Genomic DNA, 26,030 nt, shown 5'->3' on the forward strand with positions numbered 1-26,030 from the left:
GTAGTATGTGTACTTAAATAAGAGCTCTATTTTCACTGCAGTCAACTGCGTGCGTGCGTGTGTGTGTGTGTGTGTGTGTGTGTGTGTGTATGTATGTATGTATGTGTGCTCTTGCTCGATATTACAGACAGCCTTTTACCACATCATGTGGGCTACTGTTATTTCCATATTCTCAACAGACACTGCTGATCTCATCAGCTATATCAGATGTTTGGATATGCAGTCATTCTACCAGGACATGGTCAGATACTGGTCTAGAGGCCAGGCAGATATCACCTCATCCTATACCAGACAGATGACAGTGACATGGATTTTAATCTATACGCATAACTATTGGTATGGTTTGTAGGCACTGTGTTATCTTCCTGAGAAACCCCATTGGTCTCACCAGCTGCAGCACGTGTCTGTAAAGGTACACATAAAAGACAGCTTTATACTGCATTACTGTTCTGATGAGGTTTGACTACAGTGCTGTCATACAATCCTGGGATCTGAATATTATGGCATGACTTATAATGTGCACCATAAGTTTGTCCTGGAAGATCATTAAAGGGAGAAGTTAGAAAGTAATGATACACATTGCAGTTTCTGATCTCAACACCCTTACACGAGCATTTACTATAATGTTTTGAAAATTTGATGCTATTAACTGTCTAACTTTGCAAGGTCAATATAAGTCAAAGGTACAATGACCAGTTGAACAACACAAATGCAGATATACAAAGCACTAAGTTAGCTATGCACCCTGAGCATCAGACTCAGCTTTTGTATGCCTGAATCCAAAAGATAGAAAACAGGGATATGGCACAGTTATCATCACTTGCACAGGGTGCTGTGGGTGGCAAGAAGCCTAGGTTGGCACCGAAGGTCAGTGAGTGTATGTGAGTAGGAAGATTGAAAAAAGAAGACATTGAGATAAAACAGCAAATGGCCAGTGAGACAAACTGAGTAACTGTTGTATGCATGTCTGTAGGGGTCCTCCATGTGAAATTGGTGTGTTAGTGTCTGCATGAACACAGCCAAGCTCTGCGCTAGCCATACATATTGGTCTGTCAGACAGGTGTGAGCTGTGCATGGTAGAGGTGGCAGTTCATAGTTGTCATCCCTGACCATGAGAACTGGCTTTGGCAGGAGTTGCACTGGCATGTCCATGCCCACAGTCAGATGCAGTGCTGCTACCTGAATGTGACTGATATCTGCTGGATGAGCTCCCTTCACAGGGATGCCTAGGACCACAACTCTATGGCCTGCCATGTCTAAGTTTGGACAGCAGACTCACTGATGGACCAAGAGACCTACTGCTATGATGGGATCGTGATTGGTCAAGGCCACATTGCCTGACAACAGATGATGTGGTTGACCTATGCCCATGAGGATGCTGTTCCCTTCCCAGCAGGTATTCCATAACAGGCACTACTTGTTCCATGACAAACACTCCTCAATCCATCACAGACATCTCTTGTTCCAAAATGTTATTCATCCAATCCAGTGAATCGGCAACACAGTGGAGACAGTCAAGAATAACAGACTGTGCCACATCCACAGCCATGAGCATTTGTTTGGAGAACCTATGAGAACATGCCTGTGCCTCCATGACTGCCATAAACATACGTTGAGTGGCATGGGAAGTGACACCTGCACCAGGTGGAGGAGGGACAGCAGGACCCCTCTGAGCACCCCTATCAATCCTCCTGTGTGGCACCTCGCTCACACTTTGGCTACAGACAGACTCAACAGGCAATAAAGCCACAGTAGCCATACTTCCCTGATCAAAGTCCTCACCCTCCACCTGCTCAATATCTCAGGATTCATTGTACTGGGTATGAGCAGACCTACTGACTGTGTTCAATGAAAATACAGGGAACGGCTGGATGTCAACCTCTGTGTCAGATTCAAGCTCTGCACCCCCGAATGTGCCTCACTTTCACCACCATCATCATCAGAGTCTGCTGATATACTGATAGTGGGTTGTACAGGGCCACACGCCCACTGTCATGGTCACCTGTGATAAAAGCCAAGAAAAACAAGAATAAATTAACACCTGCACTACTATAGCTGGATTTATGCTAACAAACAGTGTTGCCACTATTACAGACAGTACAGCAATACACAAAACAGGCCTGAAATCAAATTCACACACTAAAATATTTCTTTAAGTTGCTCAGCAGTGCTGACATAAATATGTTTTGCTTAACTTCTGCAGAAGAGTTATTTTTCTGTAGTCAAGATGGTCCTAGAAGAAGTTAAGCAAGAGGTAAGGGTAAAATCATCACAATTAACAGCAACACAGGAGGTAATACATTTACCCCTTAATGGACATATAAAGTACACTTTTAACAAGAACGTGGCTAACAACTCCAGCCTAAGCTTATAACTGTAACAGTCTTCAACCGCCCCCCCAAAAAATGTGACACAGAATTAACATTCTGATTTTAATTATTTTACTACACAACAGTATTTAACTGTAGAAATACCAAACCTTACCTGGAAGCTCCTCTTGGGATGTGCATGCTGTCTGTGAAAGTGTGGCTCCAACATCCAGGACATGCTGTACTGCAGACTTCTGTGAGCCGTCAGGATCCCAGATATTAGCCAGGAACTGTTCATTGTCTGTTAATGCTGGTTCTCTAGCAGGGCCTCCATTGGCAGCCACCTGGTCACTACCCACAACAGCTGTTCTCCTTCTTGCAGCTGTGATCATGTCAGTGGCCCTATGGTGCACCTGACTGTATGTCCTGGCATGGCCACCCACGTCTTTCAAGTCATCCACCAGCTGATGCCATATATGCATACAGCATCTCGTATCACCCCATCCCCTTTCCAGTAAAAAAAGCCCTATGTTGCCTAAAGGCATGTACTATCACCTGATTCTCACAACTGGTGAAGGGAATCTATGGTGATTGATATGCCTGGGTGGCATAGTCACTGGTGTCCTAAAATACAACAGAAGAATAATACACATAAGTATCACATAACTGCAAAATTACTGTTTCCAGATAGAAATGCTAGACACTCAGTAATACCCACTGGAGAAACATGAAACAGTTTAGAGATAAGAAATATGAACAACAGGCAGGATGCAAAACAAGCAGAGCAACAATAGAAACATATCCTTGTTTGTGGAGTAACAGTAACTCACCTTTGCCCCCACAAAAAATAACAGTCTATCCTTGTTTGTGACATAAACAGTAACTCACTTTTGCCCCCAAATGAACAGTCTATCCTTGTTTGTGTCATGACAGTAACTCCACTTTGCACCCCCCCAGCAAAAGAGCAGTTTATCCTTGTTTGTTCCATGACAGTAACTCACCTTTGTTCACCCCCAAAAAAGAGTCTATACTTGTATGCACCATAACAGTAATTCAGCTTTCTTTCACCCCTTTAACAGAACAGTTGTACCCTTGTATGTGCCATAACAGTAATTTATCTTTGCTCCCCATCATATAAGTGCAGTCTGTGCTTGTTTTTGCAATCCAACCTGCCCTTCAGTTGTTGGCAAATGCATATCATATTATTGTCAACTAATATCCTCACCCATTTTAAGGCCAATGATATAGCATTGCTTACAGACTGCCTCTCTCAGAGTACTGGTCAGATAACTGATGAATGACCAGAAAACACAGAAAGGTAAAACAGAGTTGCATATTTGCAATCAATAGCCATAGCAAGTTGTGTGATCACTAAGTAAACTATATCCAAATATAATATTAAATGTGGAAATAGTTTATGGTTTGATATCAGTGTACATTCTGTTGCAGTTGGTGTGAAGAATGACTTCAGTTCTTTGCTGCAAAGCTGTTTGTGTGGTGAAGAGGGATAAGGTTCCCTTTCTGTTTTTTGAAGGTGCATTGGAGGGAGAGTTGAAATCCAAACCTATGTAGACATATCTCATGTGTACTAACATTTTCTGTTTTCATATTTATGTTCATATTTTATAGCTGAGAGCCCGACACAGATTACTTTTGCTCATTTTAACTGTTTCTTCCTTTTTTTTCTTTTCTTTTCTACTAAATAATAGTAAAAACCTGACAGAGAAAATACAATTTGACAACAAATGAAGAGGAGGTTGGTGATGGCATAACCTGTGAATTGTGCACAGGTTACTTGCATTTCCAACCTTGACAGACTTACATGTAACACTTTGTAAGTCTAACCTGACACACCTATCTGATGTAAACATTCACGGTTGCCATCCCATGAACACAAACATTGAGGGAGTGCCTACACTATGTTTACATCCCTATATGCATCCATTTTTGGGGGATTCAGCAATTCTAATGAATTCAGAACTCATTTGCATCTTCATTGTGCTGACAGCCATGAATCTACACTGTTGGCAACCATGTAGATAGGGAAACTGAGGGGGGCTGAATGTTGAACACAGAAGAGAGGATATTACTTTGGGATAAATCTGCACAGAAGAGCACTGCTTTTTAGATGGATATTTCTGCATTTCATCATCTACATATTGCATATGTTGACATGAACTATGAATAGTCTGTTTAATGTTTTTTATATTTATTTGATTAGCACACCTTTATCTGTCTGCATTACTTAACAATGTGCACTGTTCATTGGGGGTTGGGGAGCAAAACTGCATTTCTGTTCTGGCACAAGGATTGCTTTTGGTATTCTCCTTTTGTTGTATCCAGCCTGCTGTCACATATTAGGGTCAGTTCTGTACAAATCTCACACATTTTACAATATCCGTGTAGCATACCTCTCAAGTGTACAGATTTTTGCAAAATGTCCAGATTTTTGCCCCATATTTTTGGTCCATTTCTCAAACATTATTATTTTCCTGCAAGTCACTGGCAAATCATAGAGGGTTAAAGTCAGAAAATAATGACAGACATTTGAATTTTAGACTTCATGCCCTTCAGAAAATTCACGCTGCTGCAAAACCAGTTATTCTATTAATTGTCTAAGTTTATAAGAGCAATATTTAAAAAGTATCCCTATTCTTTGTGCCTTTGTCCACCTATTATCGATGTCCTTTTCCATATTTTTTGTTCAAAGAGGTTGAAAGGTATGCCATGTAGACTCCTTTCTATGGCTGTATTCCAAAACTTTTTGAATACAGACCAAACACCAGCACAGAGTCTACACAGTTCCTTTCCAGCTTGTTGAATTGCTCCACCATGTTTCCTGGGTTAATTAGCATGTTATTCAGCTGCTTATAGAACTGATTAGCATGTCATGCTATTTAAGCTATTTCCACAGGGCTGTGCATGCCTCTACATGGTGCTTGCTGAATTCAAGTTTTCTCCTGACCGTGTGCATATCACTCCATGATGCAAACACTGTGAAAAACCACCATGTAGGCTTTATTGAATCTGCATCATTATTTATTTCCATAATTACTAGATAACAGCTATACTGCAGTGGTGGTGCTGCGGTAGCATTGTCGCCTCCCAGTTAGACGTTGCCTGTTCGATTCTCAGTTAGAGCGTCTTCTCTGTGTCAACATGCATGAATGGGCATTCCTTCGTTGAAGGTTGTGCGTTAGGCCCGGCAAGCCAGCATGTAAAAATCTACTGTCAATCAGTAGTGGACCAGAGTTCCGCTGTGGTGACCCCTAACCAAGAAAAGCCGAAAGACACACACACTAGATAACAGCTAGGAATATCTCAAGTATAATGTGATATCAATGGACATTGGCAATGAATTTTCCTATCTCCCACTGTGGCATTTCACACTGCCCTCCCCCATAAGATGCCAGGCTCTCAGCTATAAAAATATGAACATAAATATGAAAATATAAATAAGTGACAAATGTATGTATTTTTTTTTCTACTGCAGGACATCCTAGATTAACATTCTTAGTGTTATTTTATTATTAAGTCTTTGTACTTTCTAAGTCACTTAGTTAAGAAGCCAGACCAAAAAATGTTTTGGGCATCATAAGGTGCTATGGGTGTGAACTGGAAGTATACAAAAATGATGTTACTGGCTTGAGTGAGTTAAAAACATCTTTTTGAACCTGAGAAATGTTTAGGTGAAATAAATATTAATAAGAATGACATGAAAAAGACTTGGTTCTTGCAATCAATGTAGACTTATTTTATCTACGGCTAACTTAAATCTTGAAAACTATAATTCTTAATATTAAGAGAACTTCTGTTTGTGGTACTGTGGGTATAGTGTACTTAGCAAAGTGATTGAGAGGGCTAAAAGATAACACATTCATGGCTACAAATATGATATTTATTGCAGATAAGACTGGTCAAGCTTTTGGGTCTGTAGTTCCCTGGTTAAGTTGATAGTATCAGTCCTCCTTTCCTCTGGAACAAAGCCTGTCCAGAGGGTGTGGTTAAAGAGGATTTCTAGTGGCCCTGATAGATTCTGTTTTAAGCTATTTAAGAAGCACTCTGCAATGTTGTTGTGACCCATGGAGACTATGTTTTTGGCTTTAGCGAGCAAAGTAAGGACCTGTTCCCTCATAATGACCAGTAGGAGGAAGGTTGCGGGTATTTCCTTGGGTAATAGGAGGTGATGGCTGGGGAGAAGTTTGAAGTAAACTTGTCGGCCAGTAGGTTTGTTATAGTTTATGGCTGGGTGTTAAGTGTTGCCATTCATGATTAACTCAGCACATTTATGGGCATTTCCCCTGAGGTTATGAACATAATTAAAAAAGCCTTATGGTTATTTTCCACCTGGGAGGCTATCTTTGCCTCATAGTTTCTTTAGCTCATCTTGTACATCTTAATAAAACAAAGAGGCTTAAGTTTTCATTTAAGTAGTTTATTGTATACAAACACATCAGGATGGATAGCAGGAACATTAAACTTAAACTATCTAACTAACTGGCTACATGCCCACTGACTAGAATGCTTCTCAAAGGTATATCACACACTGCAATCTACATCCTCCCTGTTTACTGAACTGTCTCATATGGGCAATGACATTTGAATAGGCATGCAAATTATACAAACAATAATAAACAAACAACAGTCATGTCCAGGTTGCTGTGTATCTGGAACTAGGTCTGTAGATGCGACCTGACCTCATAATGTAATAGTTAGGAATGGGTTTAGCAAAAGGGACAGTAACTGGGGAATGTTTTACTTCAGGACTTTCAGGGATATTCTCAGCAACAGGGATAACTGACAGAATGTCTTCTGGAATAGGACCATTGGACAAGTCACTTTGAGAATTAAAGTCTTTATTACAGGCAAGATGCTGTAACACTTGCTCCGACACCAGTAGTAAATGTTTCTGATTCTGATTAAATTCCATTCCTTGTGATTCCACAATGTACGATCTCAGCTCTTGACACAAACTTTTCACAAATCCAATTTGATCAAAACCATTTGTTGTTTGCATCCTCACTATCTCCCCTTCTTTTAATGAATGGGACAGTTTACTGCTCTTATCATAGTAGGACTTCTGGGACAAATGCTTTTTCAACAGTTGGACTTTCACTACTTTGTTGTTTTTAGCACATGGAACCAATACATTGTTGCTGATTGGTAATGTGGTTCTGGTTTGTCTTGATAGTCTCTGGGCAGGTGATACAAGATAATCATCGCAAGGAATGTTTCTGACATTTAGTAAGTTTAGGAAAACATCAGTATTGTCACGTTTGGATTTCTCTGACAGCTGATTTGCACTTTGAACTGAATGTTCAGCCAAGCTGTTTGACTGTGGGTAGTCAGGACTACTCATAACATGAAGAAAGTCCCACATTACAGCAAATGTCTTAAACTGCTGAATTATAAACTGTGCACCATTGTCAGAAATTACTCTGTGTGGGCTACCATATTCAGAACAATGTCTCTTCAAATTAGTAATGACAGTACTGGACGTTAGGGTAGGATCTCAAATCTCGAACCAACTAGTATAAGAGTTTACTAACACCAGGTAATGTTGACCATTCCACTCGAAGATATCTGTGGCAACTGTCGACCAAGGTAGTTCAGGAATCTGGATTAACTGAAGTGGTTCTTTTTCTTGATGCGTTTTTTTTTACTATTACATACAGAACAAGATGAAAATACTTTTGCGATATCTTTTGACACAGAAGGCCAAAAAACATGGTCTGTCACCCTTCTTTTGGTCGAATAAGTTCATGGGTGGCCACGATGCATGATCTTAATATACTCTTGTTGCAAGGATTATGGAACAATTTCTTTTGGACCTTTCATGATGATACCATTGTCTGACAAAATCTCATCTTTGTAAGCAAAATACTGGTGCACATTTACTGCTAAACAAGATTGCTTTGGAGGCCATCCTCAACTGATAAAGAGGTTGAGATTTTGGAGAATTGGATCTGAAGCTGTGTGAGTTCTAAGCTCATCAAGATGAGTGGAAGAAAAATGTCTTGCTTCTATAACTTCAAAATCAGCAACCTGATTCTCATGGTTTTCTGTTTTCTCTGGGCAAACTGGATAATGTATAAGCAAGATAGAGAAGTTTGCCTTTTGTGTAAGCAAGATTGCAATTGTACTTTTGCAATTTGAGCATCATTTGTTGCAGTCTCGCAGGAGCTGTGTGCATTGGCTTTCTCAAAATAATAACTAGAGGTTGGTGGTCAGTTTCAATCTGGATAGGTTGATCATAAATATAATCATGAAACTTCGAACATGCAAACACAATTACCAAGAGTTCTTTCTCAATCTGGGCATACTGCATTTAGGTTTGGGTAAGAGTTCTTGATGCATAGACTACTGGTCTACTCTCATGAAGAATGACTGCACCAAGAACATACTTAGAAGCATCACAGGACAGAGTAACTGGTTTGTGAACTTCATAATATCTTAAAATAGGTGCACTGGCAATTTTCTGTTTCAGGATATCAAATGCTCTTTTTTGTTATTCGGATCAGGGCCAGGTTATATCTTTGCATGTCATCTCTCTTAGCAGTGCTGAAATTTGACTCAAATCTGGAATGAGCTTGCCTAAATTGTTGACTATGTCAAGAAAACATTGTAGGGTTTGAACATTGTCTGGAGCTGGCATCTCGAGAATTGCTGTTTACTTGGAAGGATCTGGTCATAAGCCTGAACTGGTAAACAAATGACCAACAGGTTACTTCTCTTAGACTGATTTTCACTTCTGAAGATTCAGGTTGAGATTCACTTTATGTGCTCTTTCCAGAACTTTCTTGAGGTTTCTATCATGTTCGACTTCACAATTGCCTCCTACTAGAATATCATATACTACAATAGTAAATGGATAGCCACAAAAAATGTGTTCCATCACATGCTGAAAGATTTCACTGCCAGAATTTATTCCAAGTGGCATTCTCAGAAATCTGTACCTCCTGAATGGTGTGCCAAATGTGGTTTGCAATGACGATTTTTGATTAAACAAAATTTGCCAAAATGAACTTTTTGCATCTAAGACAGAAAAAACAGTGGCATTTGGCATGAGTACTGCAACCTCCTCAACTGTACACATAGGATGATGAGGTCTTTTCAATGCTTTGTTCAAATCTCTTGGATCAATACATATTCTGATATCATCTGATGTTTTCTTATGAGCTACTACCATGGAAGATACCCATTCAGTTGGTTCTTCTACTGGACAAATGACTCCTAGCTGCACTATTCTAGCTTGGCCTTGACTATGTTCTGCATAGCTACTGGAACATTCTATGCTGGTCTGATAACTGGTCTGACCTCTGGGTCTAACTTCAAAGACTACACAACTGGGAGTTTGCTTAGTTTGTCTGCAAAAATATCAGCATACTCAGAAAAAATAGTTTGGGTGAAATTTGAGCTGTTCTCATGCAAGCTTACATGGTGGATCTCTTTGTTAAAATTTCAAACTGTCTCTGAGGCCTAATAATGACTGCATGTGTCTTTTGACTTTGCAAAATTGCAAGTCATAACTGTTCTCAGCAGAGTAACATGAAAGCACTTTTGAGCCTTTGGTTTGAATTTCTTCACCACCATAAGCAGCAAGCTTCCCACACTTTGCCAAATCAAGTTGTTCTGCAGCTTTTACTACAGCAAATGTTTTTGCTGACATAACATTGCATAGATTCATAGCTTCATAGGTAGGTACTAGGCTATTGGCCCTAGGGCCTATATAAGCCTAGCCAAATGGTACCCTGGCTTTCACCACCCAAGAAAATTATTTTCCTGTACCCCTGTCGAGCAGAGCCACAGAAGTGATATTCGAGGTGAATTTCCTATCTTCCATCCAATCAAGATTTTTCTTGAAGTGTGCTAATGAGGAGCTTTGTTTGATATAGATAGGTAGTATGTTCCAGAGTATGAGAAGACTCTGGGACAGGAATCTATCCCTCCAGCATGTTCTGTTTATTGTGGTGACAAGGTTCAGATCCTTAGAGCGTGTAGCTTGGAGGGATTGGGATTTCTTTAAGTGGAGCATGTCCAACAGCTCTGGGTTTGACATAGCTTTGTATGTTAGGTAGAGATCGCCTCTGAGTAGGTGATATGCGACGGAGTAAAGCTGGGGTATTTTGAGATGGTCGGCATAAGGCATCTGTTTGAAGCTGGTAATCCTCTTTGTGAGGTATTTCTGTGGCCTTTCCAGTTATTGTAGATGTCTTGTGTGGTACATACCAAAAGGGGCATTGTACTCTATAATGGGTCTAATGAGTGATGAGCAGAGGGGAATAATGACCTCTTTTTTTCCTGGATGAGAAACCTTTTGTGATGAGGTGTGCCATGTAGAAGGATTTCCTGACTACTGTGGTGATGTGATTATCAAAGGAGAGACTACTTTCCACCTGTGTCTCAAGGTCTCTTGTCACACTTTCGGTGTTAAGTAGACTACCGCCTATGTGGTAGTTCATGGGTACAGAGTTTTTACCACAAGGGATGACAATGCACTTTTTGGCATTGAGCTTGAGGCCATGGCTTTGACACTAGGCATCTGTCTCAGTGAGGCCCTTTTGTAGGATGTCCACTCCGTTAGGAGTTTTGATTATGGCTATTAGTTTGCGGTCATCTGCAAATTTCATTAGCCAAAGACCTTCTGTGTTAGCCTGTACTTCAGAGAAGTAGATACCAAATAGGAGAGGACCCAGGACTGAACCCTGTGGTACTCCACTTGTCACTGGTCTGAAGTTGGATTTGGAGTCTGCTACTTTCACAGTGTGGGTTCTGTTAGTGAGCTAATCGGCAACCCATCTTGTGACATAGGGATTTATACCTAGTTTAATGAGTTTATCTATAATTCCAGAGTGGGGGATGGTGTCAAAAGCCTTGACAAGGTCTAGATAGGCTGTGTGAACCACCTTACCCTCATATACGGCTTTGGTGATCACTTCAAAGAAGTCTATCAGGTTTAGGAGATATGATCTGCCTTTTACAAACCCAAACTGGGTAGGGTTCAGAGTTTGGAGATTACCAATGTCATTGTTTATAAGTTCCATGATGATATGTCCCATAGCATTGCAGACTGGGCTCATCAGGCTAATGGAGCGGTAGTTCCCGGGGTCCATGGTGGCTCCCCCTTTGTGGAGTGGGATAACCATTGCTGTGTGCCATTCAGTGGGAACAAAGCCTGATGTGAGGCTATGATTGAATACGGTATTTAGGTGAGGTGCCAGTTCATTCTGTAGTTCATGTAGAACGCAGCCTGGGATGTTGTCAGGTCCCATGGATGCTGTGTTCTTGGCTTTCGAGAGTGTGTTTTTTACCTGTGTAGCCATGATTACAGGAACTTTGCATTCTTCTGGTATAGAGAGGGGACATTTAGGAGATGAGAGGGGGTAAAGTTAGCACTGAACCTATCTTCCAGGATGTTGGCAATATCAGTTGGTTCTGTATATTTAGTGCCATTGTGTTGTAACTCAGAGCAGATCTGAATGCTGCCAGTGATATTCTTGACATAGCTATAGAATGCTTTGTGGTTGTCTTTAGAATCAGTGGCGATTTTGTTTTCATAACTAGCTTTGAAAGATTTTATGAGGGATCTTAGCTTCTTACTGAGGCTGGCCAGGCAGTTCCTCCAGTCATGGGATTTTACTCTTTTTTGCAACAGTTTCTTTTTTCTGTTGTAGAGTTTGTTTATGGCAAGGGACCACCAGATAGGCTTCCTTTTTTTGGAGGATAGCATCTTGGTTCTTTTAGGAATTGCATGATCCATGCACTTGTGTAAGTGCTTATAAAATGCATTTGTGTAGGATTCAGCAGTCGTACCTCTATTGTCCTTCAGCATGGGTGTCGTGAAGTTTGCCACTTCTGTCTTAAGAAGCGTGAAGTTGGCTTTAGAGAAATTTTTTACGGTGGTTTCCCTAATCGGGGGTGGGGGTGAGATGTGGATGTCTAGGGTGATTAGCTTGTGGTCAGATCTGACCAATGAGGAATTGGCCTCTGGTATGAAACACCGGTTGCCCATGTTGGTAATGATCAGGTCTAGGATATTGCTGCCCCTGGTGGGGGTGTGGATAAGTTGATCCAAGGTGTTGGAATTCATGAATTCCAGAAAACGTTGTGCACAATAGTTGGTACATGAGTAGTTTTCCCAGTTAATGGTGGGGTAGTTGAAATCACCCATTATTAAGGTGTTAGATTGTACCCTAATATTTTCCAGTGTATCAAGAAATGAGGAGTGGGAATCATGGGCCATGTTGGGGCATCTGTTGCTACAATTTGGATTGCGGTCTTGCCTAGAGTCAGTTTCACTTGGATAATCTCGGATGCATTATGCTGAGCAACTAGCCTGGAGGTGTGGATATCCTTAATGAATATGGACATGCCCCCACCTTTAATGTTTCGGTCCAGGTTAGGTGGCCAAAAGGTGTGGTATGAATTATAGCCTGGTAATGCAGGGGTGCTCTCTGGAGCCTTGAACCAGGTCTCTGCCACTGCACAGATGTCAATGTTCTCCATTTTAAGGAGTGCCTCGAGTGAGTGCATTTTGAGGTTTAGACTTCTAGCACTGAGTAGCATTACCCTGAGATTATGCTTGCTTGTACCTGTCACGGTGGTCAATTTGTCATCTGAACCTTGCCTAAAAAAGGCACTATAGGGGTGGCAAGAGCCTTAGCCAGTATCCGGAATCCCAAGGGTGACAGGCACAGGCCATCTATGGCAAAGCATTGTGGTTTGTTGATCATGTCATCCCAGGCAGACGGATACTGGATCCCCTTAGAATGACACCAGAAGCTTAGCCAATTGTTGAAGTCAATCATTTTGTCCTTGTACTGGGGTATCATTCTGGGTGATGCCAGGATGCTACTCAGGGCTAGGGTCATACCTGCCTGGGCTACAAGATCGAACAGCTTCTCCATGTCTCTTTTCATGTAGTACAGGGAGGTACATCTCATGTCATTCACACCAACATGGATAATGACAGAGTCATATTTGTACTTGTTGTGGAGTGACCTGAGTATGTGTATTATGTGACGGATCCTGGCACCCGACAGGCAGCTGACAGTAAATTTCTCCTTGTTTAGCCTGGTGAGTGGAACATCAATGCGCCTGACTATAGAATCGCCTATTACTAGAGTGTTGGGTATGTTGTTATGCCTTATGGGCTGTGGTTGAGTGGCACACTAACTCTGTGGGCTATGTGTCATTTGAGTTGTGTTTGGGTGGAGGTTGCTTGCATTTCTGCTTTGGAGGTCCCTGTTGGTTGGGTAGATTTTTATTGAGAGCCTCCGTGAATGTAGGTGTGTGTTTTGTGTTTCTATGTTTGTGTTTTGGTGGTGTAGGTTTTCAGGGACTATGTGATGAGTGTGGTGTGGTGCAAGTGTTTACCTTCTCCTCTTGACTGTCTAGTCCAGTCTTGGGTGAGGAGAGCTCTGCTTCCAGTTTGGCTATATAAGTGCATCTCTCACAGGTTGTAGTGTTGGGTGGTATGAGGAGATGGTTGTCTGTGTACATGAGGCAATTGCTGCATTGCCCCAAGATGCCCAGATCCATCAGGTAGATAGGAGAAAACACCGGAAGCTGACCCTTAGATATGCTTGGATAGGTGTTTATTTATTATGTACTAAAAACTGAGTTCTGATCAAGTGCTGAGCTCAAAGAAACAGATTTGAGTGCTGAAACTAAAAAAAACTGGCTAGTTCTAAGAAGAAATTAAGCAAGAAGGTTTCCCTCCAACACAGAAAGGCTTGGGGGCTCAGAACTTACAAACAGTTCTGTATACAGCAAATATGTATCTGGACTAGACGACTTACAGGAAAGGCAGGAAACAAGCTTAGATTTTTTTTTTTTTTGAACCAGTATCTACTTTGAGCTCTACAGGTCTCTCATTAATCTGAACACTACAAAATATTTCATTATTTACCCACAAATCTACTGCATTGACTGTTTCACCAAGCACAGACAGACCATCAGCATAAAAAGTAGGCTCACAGCTTTCTATCAGCTCACCTCTTTGAATGTTACTTTTTAATAAAAGAATGTGCCTTATTCAATTTACAAAACCTTTTGAAATTATTCTACTTTTTACAAGAATGGCACTGCTGACCAAAAGCTAAGTATTTTTCTCATTTGGGTATATGGTTTCTACCACAATTATGAGAGCTGACTATGAGGCTGGCTGCAAATTTTGCTGAGTCACACCTGTACTTTGCTGTGTGCATCTTGAGTTTTACTGAAGCTGCTCTGGATTTTACTGAAGTTGTCATGCTCTTTGGCTTGTATCTTTTAAGCTCATGTTGCATACTATCTACATTAGTTGTGGAAGGTACTGGAAAGCTTGCTTTCTCATTTGTAAGGATACTTGTGTGCCTTTTTGTAAGCTTGTATATCTGACATATCTCTATAGCATTGTTTATCATCAAATCACTATCTCAAAGCAAAATCTTTCTCACTATGTCATTATTAATAACACACACAATCCTGTCTTTTATCAACTCATCTCTTAAATCACCAAATCTGCACATTTTTGCCTTATTTCTCAAGTTGGTTACACATGCTGCAAAAGATTCACCAGCCTTTTGATCTCTAGTGTAAAATAATTGCCTTTCCACTGTAATATTTGTTTGTGTGTTACACATTTCTCTAAATTTATGTTTTGAAAGCCTACAGCCATACCCACAAATTATAGTTCAAACACAGTACAAACTTAGCCATTGTAATCATGGATAAACATGCACACACACCAGGTACTTGTAATAATATTCAAATGCAGAATAATCTCTTAGAAAGACTGTACTTTGCAAATTATTCTTTGAAATGACTGCACTTTGCAAAATAACTGTACTGTAATACTGTACATACTGGCCAACACTTGTGAATAGCTTTAGTTAATGTAAAAAAGTAGCACATTGCAAAAACATACAGTTGTTTCCCCTGCACTTTTCAAATTTTTCTTTGAAATGACTGGATTTTGCAAAATAACTGGACTGTAATACTGCACACAGTGGCCACCACTTTGCACACACTGGATATTTTGAATAGGCATAGTTAATGTGAAAAAGTAGCACATTAATTTCCTCTTTTTTTATACATTTTATGCGATTCTGATATTTCCCATGTTTCAGATGGTATCACAATATGGCAGTTCTCCCCATCCCCTGCAAACACAGCAGGTGCATATGTAAATGAACACTCTGCTCAAAAATTTTCAAAATTATTTCAAATATTTTTATCAATATGTTGCAGTTTTGGACATTTCATTTAATTAGAAATTCATTCTGAGCATTCTGAATACTTCATTTTATATTCCTAGTGAAAAAATCATTTAAACGAGTTTTAGTGCCAGGAATTCTTTTTTTACCGGTTTGCAAGTAATTTGAGCAGTAGGGATGATCCACTGCTGTATATTTCTCCATTTCTAACCAGTTGCCTCATGGCTATGACTCTGGATCCCATTCTGATACCATGTTGCTCGTCTTGTACATCTTAATAAGACAAAGAGGCTTGGGTGTTCATTTAAGTAGTTTATTACACACAAACACATCAAGATGGATAGCAGGAACATTAAACTTAAACAAACAAATTAACTATCTAACTACACACATGTATGCTTTCACTCTGGCTGCTCACTCAAAATGGCGCTCTTACTTGCATGTGCTCAGTACTTATATGCATGTGCCCACTGACTGGAATGCTTCTTAAAGGTATATCACACACTCTGATTTACAGTTTGCTTTGGCAGATTTGACCAGCTCTTTAATGTGTTTGTTTAGACTGTCAATTGTCTTTTTGCGCTGTTTTGTCTGTTCCTTCTTGGCTTTGCAGAGGATTTTTTTTCCTTTTGTTGAATAACCTATGTATGTTAGGGGTCCACCAGGGTGCTTTATTTTTGCCAGTAATCATAGGTTTGACTCAGACAAGTACTGCAACCTCTATACAGCTATGAATATGGCAGTACAGTGCTTTTGTGAACAACTCAGAGAAGACCTCAGTGTCATCCAGGTTTGGAGAGGTTTGGAAGATTAATAAGCTATCACTTAGTTTTAGGTAAATGGCCTTAGCAAAGTTCTTAACAGATTTGCAGTTTGATGAGGGCTCTACATTAGTTTTAATACTAAAGGAAATAATTTTGTGGTCAGATCTTACCAGGGAGGAGTTAATGCATGGGAGGGAGCAATATCCCCCAATGTTTGTAATTACTAGGTCTAGGATATTTGTACCTCTAGCTGGGAGTTAACTAGTTGCTCCAGGGTGTTTGCATTGATGAAGTCCAAAAACCTCAGAGCAAGTAAATTATGGGTCATATAAATCTCCCAGTTTATGGAGGGGTGGTTGAAGTCACATATAAGTATGGTGTTAGGCTGAATGTTAAGAGATTGCAGTAGTTTTAGGTAGGAGGTGTGATTTTCCAGAATCACATTAGGGGATTTGTACCCAGCAAGGATATGATGGGGGGGGGGTCATATCTAAGTCAAGTGGTGACAAGTGTAAACCATCTCTGGAAAAGCATTGCAGTTTGTCGATCATGTCTGCCCATGATGACAGATATTGAATCCCCCTTGTTGTGACACAATCCTACATGCAAGCATTTTACATGACAAACCATACTGATATACTTCCAGTTTAAAGCATTATGCATCACGTAAAATCTACCCAATCATTTTCAGTCAAACATTACATAGCACATTAAGTCTTGCCTTCTTTTAAACCTCATTTCTCCCCTGTATGCATTGTTCCCACAATTCCCATTATGGATAGCAAGATACAAGCAGTCATAATGTTTTTAGTCCCTTTAGACTTTTACACAGGTCAGGCATATTTTTATCAACCAGAGGAGAAGTTGAAGAAGTGAGTCTATGTGTTTGTTCCTTAGTGTCGGTAGTGAGTGTTTTGGGTGTAGAACTGACAATCTGTGTGTATGTGACAGCTTTGCCTCCAATGACATTGTGTATCTGCATCTCTCACACAGTTTGTTTGTTCTAAAATTAAGTGGTTGTCAGAGAAGATGAGGAAGTTACTACACTGCCTCAGGTTGCCCATATCCACCAGGCCATAAACAAAGATGACAGAGAAGTCTCTATCCATTATACCAGATCCATAGTAGATGGGAAGAATGGAGGGGGGGGGTCACTTAAAGGTCTAAGTGAGAGTGTTTAGTAGTACACTGTTACACAACCAGCAGTGGTGCTGCCCTCAGCAGAAACTGGCAGCTCTTAAAGCAGCTAATGAATGGTGGAATGCTACGGAGAACATTTCCTGTAGAAGATTTTAAATGGGGAGATTTGCTTACATACAAGGCATGGGGAACTGCATTTGCTCAGTGCACAAACATGAGGCTTTTATACTAGCAGAATGAAAGACTTTTACACAGTTAAGCCCTCAGGCCAATCAGATAAACACTCAACAAGCCTTCCGCCATCAGTTCCCAATTTAGATGGGTTGAATTAGCCTTCTGCTCCCACTGAAGTACAGAATAAAACTCTCAATATAAAACAAACTAGTTTGAGCTCAAGTTCAGTAACAAATGGCTTACAACAAAAAGCAGGGCTCCTGCATTATCAGAAATCTTTGGAAATGATTTCACAAACCCTGATAAATGTTCCCAAATATAGACACACCAGCAGAATGAAAGCCTTTTACACAGTAAAACCCTAAGGCTAGTCAGATAAACACACTAACGTATATGCATACACATAATTCCTGTCTCTCTATCTATCTATCTATCTATCTATCTATCTATCTATCTATCTATCTATCTATCTATCCATAATCTCTCTCTCTCCATAAATATATATAAACATAATGTACCACATAATGTAGCCACACACACACACACACACACACACACACACACACACACACACACACACACACACACACACACACACACACACACACACATACACACACACACACATATGAGTGTTGTTCACTCTGTCAAATCAGCTGCTTGTCAATAGAGTGAATAGCAATGAAATGCTATTTATTGTTCCATTCATCAAACATTGAAGCTTGAAGCTACTGGATGAATGTGACATTGAATCCATGGGGATAAGGTACACATGGGCTTGAAAAACTAATGCCAAGACCTTCAAATACATTGACGTTTTTTGAGTTAGGGGGTGGGAATGTTTGTGTGAGTGAAAATGGGTAAGGGTTAATTAAAAGGTATGATTCAGTGTTGAGCATGTGGTGGTGTGTGTGGATGTCTTGAGTATCATGTGTACTAGTAATATTATGGAAAGGGTTTTATAAGGTAAGGTATAAGGCTAAGGTTAGAGCCAAGGCCTAAATCTGCTCCTAACCTGACCCCAGGGTGGTGTTTTCTCCCCACACCCTTCTTAGTTACATATCCTAATTATATAGATGCACAACTACAACTAATAGTAAAACACCAAAATTATGCTATAGTTAACAAAATTTGAGTTGATTACAGTGATTATAGCATATTTCAGTAAACTGAGATTCTGCCAGGTACACTTTGTGACACTTTCATTATTAATCAAAGTAGTAAGCATTCAAAATAATGATCTATCGTATGTATTTGAGATTACTCACTTAAACATATTGTATTTATGGAATTGTAATATTATTTTATGTAGTGAAGTAATGATTGATGTTCAATGTAGTATTGTTTCCCCTTATTATTGTACAGTATTAGTTTTCTAAATTATATTGATTTTGTAATTAATTAATTTTCAATATTAACTTGGTTGTTTGGATAGTCAATGTGCATTTTTGTAGGACTACAAAGGCAGATGCTTTACATAAAATATAAAAGACATTCAGTGGTACTTATTGTGCTTCATACAATTCAGGGCATTCAACATACCTTATATTTCATACATTATACACTTCACTCACTGTTTAGTGAAGATTTAATTAATATCACAGATTATTAAACATCCTACATCACATACAGAATGGCATACAAAGATAAGCCCTGGGATTCATGAAGCTCAGAGCAAGGACGGCGTTAGCCTTGCGCCGAGCATGCAGTGTAAAGATGGTGCAGCAGCACCATATGCATATTAATGAAGATGTGCTGCCACATCGTCCACATGCACAGGAAACGTGCGCGAGTGCAAGGGGTGTATTTAAGCGCTGCACGGAGGCGTGAACATATCGGCAACAGCTGTGCAACCTAAAATTCTGACTAGTACAGCATGCCTCTAATAGTAATCACTCCTGTCAGTGTCCGTGGATACTGAAATGTATGCAAGGCATACAAGAGAGTTCCGTGGACACCAAAATAAAATCACAGGAGTAAACACAAAAGCACGTAGCGAAATGTTGACCCCCGTCCCTCGAACAATGACATTTAAAATCCCATGTCCGTATTTCATTGCAGTGTTGATTGTTATACCAAGTGGAAGTGAAACGCAGCATGTTTGTGCTCCGCTGCCCTTCACTAAGCCTAGCCCAATGGTCAGAGCATTTGCTCAATATATGCCCATTTGCCGTCCAAGTCGTCCTTGTCTGGATGGCCCAAAGATGAATGGGTATTACCCGGGTCAACCTACCATATCATGAAAGATAAGTATTTGTGTGTACTTATGTGCATGAAGTATAGCATGTGGAAGACCAAATATGCTAGGGTTGTCCTCACAACCATATTGGTACCAGAGATATGTAGAGTATACAATGTGTACTGCTGTCTGTGCCATGGGCCAGCAGCCAGAAAAGGGATGGATGTTGTGTTTGTAGAATTTGGGGTTGAGGTGACGGGTAATGTAATAATTCGCCAAGGGGAGACTGGGTCAGATGTACAATAGGTGAACTGGAGGTGTATGAGGGAGCAGGATGAATCAAAAGGAAACCAAAGAACATACATTCACATCTCCAATACACCCTGATAGGACATACTGCAGAACACAATTCCACAAACATATGAACATTAAATGTGATATACATGTACAGAAACGGTACCGGCTCACACCCACATAATGGCCTGGCCTGAACTGAGCCATCCAACCCCTACACACCTGGATACATAATTGAATACCCATCATCCCCTCCACAGCACACCCCCCCTTGCTGAAAGTCCACCAAACCCACCCATACTTGGGCTGCTAGCTTGTGCCAGCCATATCTGCACATAGTGCCCCCTACCCACATCTAGTAGGCAATCTCACCCTAGGCAGACTTATGCTTGCAAACTAGGTATCCCATGCATGTATAACTCTCCCTCATTTTCATATAGCCAAAAGAATTGGAGTCATTGGCATCCGCAATTTTTGGACATCTCTCATGGGATAAGTGTCTGTTCTAAAGATTAGACGTGGTGGCACAACACGATGTCCAGCCCCGTAGACATCCACACACAAGTTGCATTAGCAGTAGTTGTCCACAACCCTGCTCAGCCTGCAGCCAGTCCTGCATAACCTACGACCCGGGATTAAACACCTGACCGTGATGCACATCTCCCCATGTGCATTATCGGGAATATATACCTTTCACATGTTCCCTAGAAGCTTCCCCATAGCCATCGTCCAAATAGTACATGTCCACAAATTGTATACCCTATCCAGGTTCCATGTCGTAATGATGCACACAGCCCCTGTATACAAACGGTGCACGTCCCTCCCGGATGCAGGTGTTCATATACATGGCCATGTACAACCCCAGATATGCAGCCATACATCTATAAATGTGCATACTTATATATGCATAGCTACAGCTACACATCACACATACATGCATATAAGTAGTTGTCAAGTATGTGTCCTATTTATAAATATGTATACTTGCAAATGTATACATATGTCTCTCAGTATTGTCGATAAGTGGATGGGGGATCGTAGGTTTGTCCCAGGGATTACTCCCTTGTCACTATTAGACAGAGGGACAGTAAACTAAACCTTAAAAGGGCACAGTATACTCAAATCAAGGGGTGGCGTAAGCCATACAGAATCGGGCTAGGCTTATAATTGCCCCAGGGCAGATAGCCTAGTATAAACCTATATGAACATTAACATGCACTATACATATGTACACCAACTGACTGTCACATTTGTTGCCAGTAGTGTGGAATACCTGTAGTAAAGTCATATATCCTAACTACCATCTATGCAGAATGTACCATGGATGGTGTAGTGGTCTAACCGGTGACTAAGGTGTTTCTGTTCCTGGGTCCAAACCATGCAAGGATTGCTAATTTTATATGATGCCCAGAATAATGGCTGTCAGCTTTAGGGTGATTAAGTAACTTACAAACTGACATAAGCGGGTATGCACGGCAGTAAGTGGCGGTCATTCAACAGTATGGGAAATGTAAATAAGTATGTAGGTGTATATGCATGTGTATGTGCAGACATAGATATATATATATATATATATATATATATATATATATATATATATATATACAGATATATATATATATATATATATATATATATCCAAGAAGAATGAACATGGTCACAATAAAGCAGTCATAACGAATGTGAATGGAAACAGCAGCAGAACCCCCCATATTATTTAGTGCTGTCATATCAAGCTGACCAGAGGTGAGCAAACCTCCTGCATCTCCAACCACAGGTATGATACTAACAGTGAAACTAACTTTGTCCACATGCAAACAGGTACAGGCCAGTCCCAGTCTCCATTCAGATGAGCCAAAAACCAGAAGACTAATTGAACACCCTGACCATTATATGAACATATGTCCCAGGACTATAAGCTTGGGATGTCTGAATATACTTGGAGTGAGCCAAAATATGGGACATGTCTAGAGCAGTAGGGAGTGGCGCATGTGTAGTGGTGTGGTTTATTTCCGACCGGAAAATGGATGACTGCTGTGTTAGTGCTGTTTTGTTGCATTTGTTCTGGTAACTATGAACCATGGGTATACATGCAAATGAAGCAGCACAGCAATAGTGTAGTGGTTAGAGCATCCACCTATCGAGCAGACATTGTCGGTTCAACTGCAGTACACACCATTTATGATGTGCAATCTGTATACGAGCATATCCTGATAATTATATGCTGTATAATGATATAATACCATTGAAATGTGAACTGGGGTGACGTATCACAGTAAGAATGCAGAAGGTGTTTGCGTGACAGGAAATGGTGGTTAAACATGGTGAAACAGAAAACCGCTGCTGAAAAGTGTTGTACTCACCCATTGTCCAACGTCCCTTGTTCTGCCCAGCAACACAATAAACCGCCTCGGCCAGGCTCGAAGCCAGGACCATACACACCACAGCCAATGTCATTTACCACTAAGCCACGGCAGTTATACCTAACTCCAATGTTATCACAAACATAGCAGACAGCACAGTCATTCAGCAGTATGATCAAAGTAATTAATCATGTAGATGTATATGCATGCGTACATACAGATATTATATATATAGCTATATATATAGCTATATAGCTATATATATATCTATATAGCTATATATATATATATATATATATATATATATATATATATATATATATATAGATATATATATATATATATATATATATATATATATATATAGATATCTACAGAACGAACACGGGCACAAGAAAGCATTCATAATGATTGCAAAGGAAAACAGCAGCGGAACACCCGTATTATTTAGTGCTGATATATCAAGCTAGCCAGAGGTGGGCAAACCTCCTGTATCTCTAACCACAGGTAGGATGCTAACGGTGGGAGTAACTCTGTCCATGTGCTAAGTCTGACTTTCAAACAGGTACAGGGCAGTCCCAAGTCAAACTAGCCTAAACCCATATGAACACCCAGACCATCAGATGAACGTATGTGCCAGGACTATAGGCTTGGGAAGTCTGAATATACTTGGAGCGAGTCAACATGTGGGACAGGTACAGAGCAGTAGGGAATGGCACATGTGTAGTGGTGCGGTTTTCCTAACAGGAGAATGGATGCCTGCTGTGTTAGTAAAGTGTTGACGCATGTGTTCGGGTAACTATGAACCATGGGTATACATATAAATGAAGCAGAACACCAATAGTGTAGTAGTTAGAGCATCCGCCTAATGAACAGGCATTCACGGTTCAAGTTCAACAATAGCACATATCATTTTCCATGTGGCATGAATGTCGTTCTGCTGTAAAACCGACATAATAACATGTAAAAGTGAACTTGAGTATCGCATGGGACTTTTAACCAGATCCTTTCAATCAAAGTGGTACTGTCATAATGAATAAGGCACAAATAAGCAGCAGTAAACGTATGTAACACACAGTAAGCATATGCAAGTGCTCCTGTGCGGGTGTAAGCAGTGTCCAGCATAGGAAATGTATATAAGTATGTACAAATGTAATATATATATATATATATATATATATATATATATATATATATATATATATATATATATATATTTACACACACACACACACACACACACATATATATATATATATATATATATATATATATATATATATGAAAAATGAACGTCATAACAATAAAGCATAGACAAGGGATGAGAAGGGAATCAACAGCAACTATGATATTATATAGCGCTGTCAGCGTATGTCATAACAAGCTGGCCAGGAGTGAGCAAAGCACTGCTACTCACACCACAGGCAGGGTTTTTACCAGTGGTTGTAACATTGTTGAGCTGCTAAATCTACTTTACAAACAATCAGATGGTAGTCCCCACTGGGACTACCAAAAATTGACAGCATATTTGGATTTCCGTCCATTACACAAGCAAAGTCAGGTATCTTCAAGGACTAAATGGTGGGAGAGCATGATAATGCATGTGTTGGGACAACATAGGTGTAGGGTCCCTTACGCTGGGGGGAGGGCAATGTGTGGTGGTGTGTCATGGCTGTGAAAGAAACTGGATAATGGATGGATTGTGTGTATGTCAAACTCGGGTGGGGACGAGGGACCATGGGTATGTGATTATGGATGCAGAAGTCTCATGGTTGGATGGCCTGGTTCTAATTGGACCACCTCATGGAGGCCAGTGAGTTAGTTATGTGAATGTATGCATACACACAAGCATACATCTATATGTAGACGTACATTCCCTGTAACATATCCATTCCATTTGCAGACATAAACACATGGATGTGCCCTTACAAACCTTGACAGTAGATAGAATAATAGGTAGTGCATAAGAGGAAAGGGACAAAATTGCTAAAACGCAGAAGTGTGTACAATGTCTGAAGTCATTGCTGTGCTGAATAAATCCAATGTGAGGACTGTCTCACACAGGGAATTATCCCTGTGATCTGCCTGCAACAGCAATGGCAATTAATAAACTGGTCTATCTGTAAATGAATCATGTGGAACACATACATGATTAGTTCTCATGTGTATTGTGTACGTTAGCATATAGTCAGACTTATTAATTCATTGTAGTGTCATGTTAACGGGAGTAAGTATGTAAGGAAGTAAGAGTCTAATCTTGACATAAAGACAGTTGTGTCCCATGTGGGATAACAAATATATTGTGAATAGTGTCCTATTGGTAACTCATGTCACCAAAGTTTGTGGACTAAATGTTAGGGTTTCCTGAGGATACGTGTAGTGAGTCGACAGATGGGATGCATCTACAGGGGTAGGGAGCGGCCAATGTGTACCAGTGTGGATACACCACAAATCCAACTGGAGAATGGATGCCTACTGTGTTAGTGAAGTGTTGAGGCATGTGTTTGGGTAACTATTAACCATGGGTATACATCTAAATGAGGCAGCACGCCAATAGTTTAGTGGTTACAGCATCCGCCTAACGAACAGCCATTCATGGTTCAATTTTGACTATAGCACATATACTTTTCCATGTGGAATGAATGTCGTTCTGCTGTAAGACTGACATAATAACATGTAAAAGTGAACTTGATTATCGCATGGGATATTTAACCAGATCCTTTCAATCAAAGTGGTACTGTCATAATGAGTAAGGTACAAGTAAGCACAAATAAGCGGAGGTAAACATATGTAACACACAGTAAGCATATGCCAGTGAGCTTGCGTGGGTGTAAGCAGCGGCCAGCATAGGAAATGTATATAAGTATGTACACATGTAATATATATATATATATATATATATATATATATATATATATATATATATATATATATATATATATATATATATATATATATATATATATATATATCTATATATATCTGTACACATACACACACACACACACACACACACACACACACACACACACACACACACACACGCACACACACACACACACACACACACACACACACACACACATACATATATATATATATATATATATATATATATATATATATATATATATATACATATATATATATGGGTCTACTGCTTTTCATCGAATACCACTGTGGTGCGGTAATTACGGGCCTTAGGGTTAGGGCATGGGCCATGGTAAGGGGATAGCCCTATTAGCTATCCACTTGCCATGACCTGCGCCTTAAACCTGAGGTCCCTAACTACTGCACTAAAATCAGTAGTAGAACATTCGCTGAAGAGGGTTTCATGAAAGTGCACTTCTGATTAAGTGCACTTTCGTGTAACTCAGGGTCTACTGTGTGAGTTTGAAGAAGTGTATTTTCGGACGTATACTGTAGACCCATACATATATATATATATATATATATATATATATATATATATATATATAAACACATGTGTGTGTGAAGAATGAACATCGTAACAATAAAGCATAGACAAGGGATGAGAAGGGAATCAACAGCATATGTTATAACAAGCTGGCCAGGAGTGAGCAAAGCAATGCTACTCACACCACAAG

General features: G+C 40.0%; 1 protein-coding gene across 1 annotated transcript in view; it reads left to right on the forward strand.

The window, feature by feature from the left end:
- Positions 1-2,227: 2,227 nt before the first annotated feature.
- The window catches only part of LOC122815166 (uncharacterized protein K02A2.6-like), a 52,553-nt gene continuing 28,750 nt past the window's right edge, over positions 2,228-26,030 (forward strand). The window contains 1 exon segment of the mRNA XM_044087433.1: positions 2,228-2,254. Within this exon segment, the coding sequence (XP_043943368.1) occupies positions 2,228-2,254 (27 nt within the window).

This window comes from Protopterus annectens, chromosome 1.part1, assembly GCF_019279795.1.
Source record: "Protopterus annectens isolate FY-2018-M chromosome 1.part1, PAN1.0, whole genome shotgun sequence".
NCBI lineage: Eukaryota > Metazoa > Chordata > Ceratodontiformes > Protopteridae > Protopterus > Protopterus annectens.